The following is a 7,820-nucleotide window of genomic DNA, read 5'->3' on the forward strand; positions in this document are numbered from 1 at the left end:
ATATATATATATATATATATAGTTTCATACATGTACGCATAAAGGTAGAAAAGCAGCGCGAAAACAAAAAAAAAACATCGATGAAATGTGTAGATAGATAGATAGATAAATGAAGCGGGTTGTTGCAAAAGGGTTGTGCTTTCACCACGCCGTGTCACCATCTGAGTTGAAAAGAGCGTCAGCATCATCGTAATCAACATCCATATCACAACCATCATAGAAAGCATAGTTAGCATCACCTTCCTCGCCTCAGCCGAGTGAATGCAGCAGTCATTCAACGGGGGGGAAGAGATGTGCAGGAGGAGGGCGGGGGGAGGAAGGGGAAAGCAGGGATGTGGAATAGAAGAGAGGCAACACCTGTTTTCGCATTCTTTTACCCATACCAGGCAACCATATTATGGTATTTCTTTATACATGATATATTTCTTTTCTTTTTTTTTGTCGTCTTATTGTGTTTTCGCATTATCACGTTCACACCCTTCTCATCATAGCCTTGTTCCGCCTTCTTTTTGTTTTTGGTTCTCTTCGTAATTAATTGGTACATCAGAAGCACACTCCACCATTTAGTTTGGAGCGCGTAGGGGCAGCCAGGCAAACTTGGATTCTGTCGCCAGGTGTGGGAGAATACCGGGTACCGGCATTCCCGCATCAGCAGCAGTGGCAGCGCAATAAGGCGACTGGGGCACCGACAACCAGAACACAGTGCCCAAGTTCGCCGGCGACGCCTGCGAGAGCGCAGCAAATGCGGGACTCTGAGCAAAGGTCAATGGTGCCGCGAAAAAAGCATTACCGCCGTCCAAGTTGTACTCTGTCGTTCGGCCCGGATTCGTGCCAGCGTCGTTGGTCCAGGGCGTTGCGAATACAACGTTTTGCTCCTGTATGTTAGGGGCAACGCCAGCGAGCTCGTTGGCGAGCGGGCGCCGGTGCTGCACGGCGTTATGTGCGAAGCGTGCACCTTTCCGCACCTTGCACGGCGCATCAGGACGACAAATCCACATTAATTCACCTGACTTGCCCACAATGCGAATCATATTCTGGACAGTTCGTTCCTTGTGATGCTCAGCGCAACGCACAGCGTCCAAGGGGGCGAAGCCAACACCGTTTGACGGGGCCTGGCCCAACGCCACCTGTGCGGTCCAGCTTATCACAGGGGCCTCCAACGGGATCTTGCTGCAGGAGAGTTTGCCGTGTACTTTGCTGTCCCTGCCGTCGCTGGCGGTGGGCTTCCCGTTAGTACCACTGCCATTGCCAAGCATGATGGGGCTGGGCGGCTGTGTTACGCCCCACCGCGGCGAGAGCGTCGTCGCCTCGGAGATGCCACTGAGAGTGAGGCCGAAGACCTGCGGCGACAAGGAGCCTTCCTGCTGCTTCCGAGGCGTCTGCAGTCCTACGCCAGGCGGCACTGAGGACCGAATGTTTGTATTGCATAGACTCGGAGTTCCAGGCACAACAGCCGAAACGATAACGGAACTGGACGGAGACATGATCTCCACTTGGCCACTTTGTGGATTTCGATCTTGAGGAATCATTTTTTTTTGTTTTGATGGGTTGGGGATTTTTTTAGTAAGGGGATCTTCCTTCGATGTTCCTGCGCGTCAACAAACGAGCAGCATGGAGAGAGGTAAAGAAAAGCCAAGCGAAGACCCGAAAAAAGAGAGAAAGAAAGAGATTAGGAAAAGAAGCTGAAACCCAGACAAAACCCGTCACACTCAGAACTGCGAAGCGCACGCTCGCGCACAGGCCGAGTTCCCCTCTCACCCGATTATGCACACAACCACTTGAATCATTTTTCGTTCGCCGTCAGACGGACGTTCCCTTCTCCACCCAGAGCAGGGGAAAGCTCCGCGCGTCCTCGCCATCCCGCGGCGCTCCAGCCGTGGTCTCGCTGCACATGCGCGCTTGCTGCAGCCAGTAGTGTGCGGAGCCCCCAGCCACAACAGCCTCATGGCCTTCTAGTTCCCCAACAGGAACAAGGATCACCGGCACAGACAACGAAGGGACAACGCCCTCACCANCTTTGTTATCAGGCCGGCATTCCGCCAATGCGGGCGTCTTTGTGCCGGCATCTTGTTGGTGTTGCGTGATGTTGTGCATGACTCTCTGCTGCCGACATGCCATCCATGCCCGTGAGAGTGGAAATCGCCCCACCATCGCCTCTTCCATTGCATCCGTCATGACCTTTGGTTTTCCTCCTCCCAAGAAACACGGCTGCCGTTTTGACAACTCTTGAAGAATGCGTGTCATGCATTGTCTCGTGACGCCGCGGGGCAATCCAGCTTTGGTGTTCAACACAGCGGCGTTGCTCTCCTCCCAACTGAGAAAATGCCACCCGTCTTCGTCAGTGTCATCCACTCTCTGCCTTTTCGTACCAACCGCAGAAGTATGATCAGTTCGCTGTCTCATTACCATCGTGACCCAGGCACTCCGCGACCAGCAGCAGTTGGCCCTCATGTTGCTGTCGTCGCCCACAGCATCTTCACGTTCAGCAGAGCCAAGGAGAGCGCGGAGGGACGAGGGTGTGAAGCCAGAAATATCAACGGGAGGGATTGGCACCTGAGGAAGCACGCCCTTCGTTTCGTTTGAGGGGCTATCTCTACTTGCAAGAGACACTGCTGGACAGAAGTGGTGCCTGCGGTCATTCAACGCTTTACTCGCGGTTTCTAGCGACGACGAAAGCTCAATTGACCCAGAACGATCCACATCACATATCATATCTGGAAGCCACACACATGCGAGGCGAATGCGCTCCGGAAACAACCGCGTCCGTCGCCTGCCTTGAAGACCTAAGCAATGCCATCTCAGCAACTTATCGGAGCAAGACATGGAGAGGTTTTGGCGTCCCTTCCCCGGCTTTACACGCCCAACCAGCAGCAGACCATCTGCGGGGTGGCTGCGGTGGGCAGCAATGACGTGGCCGTGGCACAGCACAGCACAGCCAGCGCTATCATCAAAATCACCACCATTAGCAGCAGTGGCAGCAGCAACAGCAACAACAGGCGTACCCATGAGTGAATGACCTCCGGGAGTGCGTAGAAGCACATGTCCCCCTCCCCGCGGAATTGACATCGCTCCACAAGGATATTCAGTGCACACCAGGTGAACAGTCACACCAGCCCGCAGTCGAAAGCAGCACCACAACCCGTCCTCAGAGGTGAATTCAGCCGACACACGACGACTAAAGAAACGGCGTTCCACGAAAAGGTGCTCTCGGGATTTGTCCTGTGCGAGATAGTCTGCTGCGTCCAAGAGAAATGCCACAAACCCACGCCGAGCCATCACCTCGGCATGTCCATCTCGAAGCAGAAGGTTGGTCTCGAGAGGAACCGTGGGCTGCTCGTAGCCAACACACCGAGTCCCGCTGCCCAGTGAAACGCACATATACTTACTTTTGTCCTCACCGCTGCCACTGGAAGACGGTAACTGCAGCACAATGCCTGCAATCACCACTCCTTCTCCATCCAATGCACTAACAGTGCTGTGGCACCAGCCATCTCTCTTGCGTTGATGCAGAAGTGCTGCGGCAAATGCTTCAACCGGTGTATCTGCGATGAGTGCGTTAGTCAACAAGTCATACATTCATCAGCACTGATGATAATTAAAAAAGGATTAGAAAGATTGGGGAGAAAGCATAGCGAGCAAACAGTGTATATTCAATACAGATGTCCCCCCCCTTCACTCAAGAGCCAGCTTTATTTCATGTGTTTTTTTTTGGAAATTACGAAAATGGAAAAGAAAATAACCGTTACCCAGCCCCCCTGTTCCATCTACTGCCCGCCGGTCCCAAACATGGCCTTTGATGGCAACTAACGTTCCTTGTTCAACAGCAATCCCACCTTCGGCCTTTGCTGTTATGAGGCACATCATTTTGCCCATATAACCCCACAACAGTTAATATTCTTTTCTTGTTCTGGCTCGATCACTTCGCTTTTGATTTTCTTTTATTTTCCCTGCGTATGGAGACAAACAAACACAGTCACACAGGCTCCTGATTCCTACCATGGATAAAACAAGAAGGGGGACACAACGTTTTTTTCCCCAGGTCCTCCCAATTTTGCTATATACCGGCTGCCGTTGTTGTTGTTGTTGTAGTCGTCGCTGATGGCATTACGAAGAGGAACGGAACTTCGCCGTGTAAGCCTGCAGGTAGTTCGTCAACGGCTGGAAAACCTTCTTTCCAGCCTCCGTCGCCATGCCTGCCTCCAGGAGTGCCTCCAACAACTTGAACTTGGCGAACAAATTGTAGCCATCAGTTAGCCCCGGCGTGCACGCCTTAAGGCGCACCAGCATGGGGAGAAGACAAACATCAGCAGCGTTCATGGTGGCACCACCAAAGAACGGTCCTGCACCAAACCGGTGCTCCGCCAGCTGTTTCTCTAGTTCACCAGCCGCCCATTCAAGTTCTTCTTTGGTCTCTTTGTTTTGTGGGTTACGCATGATACCAAACATGGCTCCAACGAAGTGACCAGCGTTTGACTCCACAAACCTCACGAAGTACAACTCATCCGCATCCTTAGGAAGAAGTGCGGGGCCGTGCTGCGAGAATTCGTCGTCGATATAATGGACAATGGGCTGGGATTCGTAGACATAGGTGCCCTTCGATGTGAGCAGGGTGGGAACAGTCTCGAGGTAGTTGACCCATGGGTACCAAACTGGCATTTGTCGCAGATCGAGCTCCACAAGCGGAATATCGACCTTCTTGATCGCACACGACAATCGGGCACGATCTGCGAAGGGGCACAGCATGCTTACAAAGAGCACATTGGATGGGGCCATGGAATGCGTAACGTGAGATACTGGCACATACTTTTTAAAAAATCCAATGTACTCTTCAGGCTTCAATGTCGATTCCTTCACAGAAGGCCGCTCCATCGCAGCAAGGTACATTTTCTTCAAGCGAGGAGCCTTTTTGAAGATGTCGTAGGCGGCGTAGTATCCCAGAACCGCACGGAAGCGGATGAGGAAAGGGAGAACCATGATATCCGCCAGGGAGAATGTGTCATCAAGGAAGTACGGGCCGCTCCCCTGATGCTCCGCGATGATACCCTCAATGAACTCGCTGTTGTCATCCACCGCCTTTCGCTTCTCCGCGTTGAAGGGGTCACGAACCAGGGCAAAGTACGCCTGGATGAGGTCACTCACCTGGCTCAGGAAGAACTCAATACGGTGGCGGTTGTAGGGTGTAGATCCAACAAGGCTGTTTGTGGGAGAACTTACACTGTCAAGATACCTGGCGATGAGGTCTGACTCGAAAACGTACTTCTTCTCACCCACCTGTAGCGTTGGCACTGTTTCACGTGGATTTACCTCCTTGTACCACTGTGGCATCGCATCACCGAGCGGAATCTCCTCCACCTGCAACGCTACCCCCTTTTCTTTTACCATGATCATTGCCCGCTGGCAGTACGGGCAACTTTTATTACTGAAAAGTTTCATGGCTTTCGTCATTTTGCGTTGGTTTTTTTCTCCTTCAAAGTGTGAGTAGAAATAATAATGCTTAATTGTTTCTATAACGATTCTAAGAAGCCCCCAAAGACAAAATAATTAGAGACGGTTGAAGAAAAAAAGAATCAATTCCTTCACCTACAGCAGGGCGAAATGGGAAGGAACCCCATATTTTTGTTTGCCTTTCTTTCTTCTTTCGTTTCAGCCCCAACACAAGCGAGGCAAACATGTGGGGCTACAACCACGCACTTCAATTCTCACCGTGGTCGGGAAAAAGACGTGACAACAGCGTTTCTGCAAGATATTTTGTATGCTGCTGGCTCATACGAGCGTCGAGCGGTCGACCACTCTCATACGCACGCAGCAAGGCTGTATCCCGAGTAGACAGCATAGACATCTGCATCGTACGCCACAGCCGGACGTTGTCCTTAGGGTTGCTCTCAAGGTACTCCGACGCCTTGGCAGGATTCACTGTCCACAGTGCGCTAGTAAAGCCAGCAAGTGGTACGATGCGGCTGCTTACAGCCGCACTCTCTTCCGCTGCCAGAGGGGCCAGCGGGCCATTTTCAGCCCCAATCCCCAGCAGCAGCGCTGACGCTGCAGCAGGCGGCCCTGCTAGGCGCTGAAGCACCGCGCCAAGGGAGTCATGGCGGTACGCCGCAGGGCCTCCGAGGGGAAAAGTCACCAATTCATCGCTAAAAGGAACAAGCCGCATCGCCCCAAAGGGGGCGCAGCAGCTGGCAAAGACGAACAGCACGTCGGCGGCTCTGAATCCGCGAAGTGCCTGGAGGACGCGCTCCAGTGACTCCGCTAGCATAATGGGCGGGACGCGTGGCTCCAGCAATGCACACCGTGACGGGTTTGTGTGTTCGCCAAGAAGAAGTCGATCACACCAAACACCCATGTAGTCCACCACACGCTCAGAATCCCACGTCTGTGCATTTCTCGTGCCTCCATGACGCCAAGCAGGGCCAGCTCCTTTAGCGCCCTTAAAGAATTGTTCACGTCGGCGCCAACTGCATTGCTGGCGGGCCCGGCCAGATGCATCCCGTGCGTGGAGGCGATTTGTGTCAGGATTGTGTATGTCGCTTGGAGATGGAGCACAGGTGTCAAGTAGTTGTTGCGCGACGCGGCTTCCCAACGCCCCACGAGCGCCGTCTCCTCGGCGATCTCCACAACTAAGGCAAACAATTAGCCGTTTCACAGCCGCGTCAGCGAGGGAAAATTGGACGCGTATTGCAGTCGAACTTTCCATTTCACCGGCAAGTCTAACACTGCAACACCAGCAAGCCGGTGTCTGTAATTGTGCAAGAAAGTAAATAAAGCAAAAGGGAAACACCGGAGAAGAGGGATAAAAAGAGAACAGTCAGAGCGCCGCCGTCGCCCATGCAAGAGTGAACCGTGGAGGAAGTGTCTGGTCATGTTGGCGTTCATTCCTCATATTTCCTTCTTTCTCTCTTACTCTCAGTGTGAATTAACGGTAGTCTGTAATGCCTTTAAAACGGGTCCCAAGTGCGGGCCGTTTCATCGCCAAGCATCAGGGACAGGGACAAGGAGAGGGATATTCCATTCCTTGTTGCTTCTCGACAATCCGCCCTTTTGCTTTCTTCCGTGCGTGTTCGTGTGCGTGTCCGGTTGAAGTTTTCTACTAATACTACGAACGCCGTCAGCTAAGCCTGCTGGTTTGCAGTAGTCGCTGGGTCTACCTTTGCATTTGCTTTCGCAGCAAGCCCAACTGAAGGCGCATCGCCCTCTGCTAACGCCTGTTCTCGTCGTCGCTGCTCTGCTTCTTCTTTGCGTGCACGAAGCTGAGCATCTCGAGCCTCCCGTATTTTTTTCCGCGTGTTCACCAGAACGGTATCTTCCCTATCCTCTCGAAGGAAGAGTGTCGCCCCTTCTAACTCCGACGCTTGTAGCTCTGTAATGGCACGGGCAGCATCATCTGGAGTAACAAACTCTACCACCGCCCTCCCACCCGAAAACACCTTGCAGAACGTCACCTCACCCGCCTGGCGCAAATGGTCCTTCAGCGTATGCCAGGTAGTGTCGTCGGAGAGCCCTGAGACCTGCACCCGCTGTCCCACCAACTTTTTGATTCCGTCAATCTCCACTTCTACAGCAGTGAGGGTAAGAGGGTCTACACGCCGCACAGGCGGGTTAAAGCTAGGCGGGGCAGCAGACCATGCCTCCTCATCTACCGCGCTTGGCTGGCCCCAGACACCGTCCATGGAGCCACCACGTCCACGGCGAAAGCTGCCGCGGCCCCGGTTTGTGCGTGCCCCCGTTGATGCCCCGCGCCACCCAGCATCCCCCTCGTTCCACGGGTTCACAGCGCCCCGTCCACCGCCACCACCAGAGCCCCAGCCACCACCGTCACC

General features: G+C 53.4%; 5 protein-coding genes across 5 annotated transcripts; all 5 read right to left on the bottom strand.

Moving 5' to 3' along the window:
- Positions 1-563: 563 nt before the first annotated feature.
- DQ04_00331190 (hypothetical protein) lies at positions 564-1,484 on the bottom strand (the record flags this gene model as incomplete). The annotated part of the gene is made up of 1 exon (XM_009308783.1): positions 564-1,484. The coding sequence occupies one exon, from the start codon at positions 1,482-1,484 to the stop codon at positions 564-566; it is 921 nt and encodes a 306-aa protein (XP_009307058.1).
- A 316-nt stretch (positions 1,485-1,800) lies between these two features.
- DQ04_00331200 (adenosine deaminase-like protein) lies at positions 1,801-3,576 on the bottom strand (the record flags this gene model as incomplete). Its single annotated transcript, XM_009308784.1, has 1 exon — positions 1,801-3,576. The coding sequence occupies one exon, from the start codon at positions 3,574-3,576 to the stop codon at positions 1,801-1,803; it is 1,776 nt and encodes a 591-aa protein (XP_009307059.1).
- Positions 3,577-4,104: 528 nt separating this feature from the next.
- DQ04_00331210 (thiol transferase Tc52) lies at positions 4,105-5,433 on the bottom strand (the record flags this gene model as incomplete). Its single annotated transcript, XM_009308785.1, has 1 exon — positions 4,105-5,433. One exon carries the CDS (start codon positions 5,431-5,433, stop codon positions 4,105-4,107), a length of 1,329 nt encoding a protein of 442 aa, XP_009307060.1.
- A 259-nt stretch (positions 5,434-5,692) lies between these two features.
- On the bottom strand, positions 5,693-6,697 carry DQ04_00331220 (hypothetical protein; the record flags this gene model as incomplete). Its single annotated transcript, XM_009308786.1, has 1 exon — positions 5,693-6,697. One exon carries the CDS (start codon positions 6,695-6,697, stop codon positions 5,693-5,695), a length of 1,005 nt encoding a protein of 334 aa, XP_009307061.1.
- A 415-nt stretch (positions 6,698-7,112) lies between these two features.
- DQ04_00331230 (RNA-binding protein RGGm) lies at positions 7,113-7,670 on the bottom strand (the record flags this gene model as incomplete). The annotated part of the gene is made up of 1 exon (XM_009308787.1): positions 7,113-7,670. One exon carries the CDS (start codon positions 7,668-7,670, stop codon positions 7,113-7,115), a length of 558 nt encoding a protein of 185 aa, XP_009307062.1.
- Positions 7,671-7,820: the final 150 nt, after the last annotated feature.

The sequence above is a fragment of the Trypanosoma grayi genome, assembly GCF_000691245.1.
Source record: "Trypanosoma grayi strain ANR4 Tgr_33_V1, whole genome shotgun sequence".
In the NCBI taxonomy this organism is placed as follows: domain Eukaryota; phylum Euglenozoa; class Kinetoplastea; order Trypanosomatida; family Trypanosomatidae; genus Trypanosoma; species Trypanosoma grayi.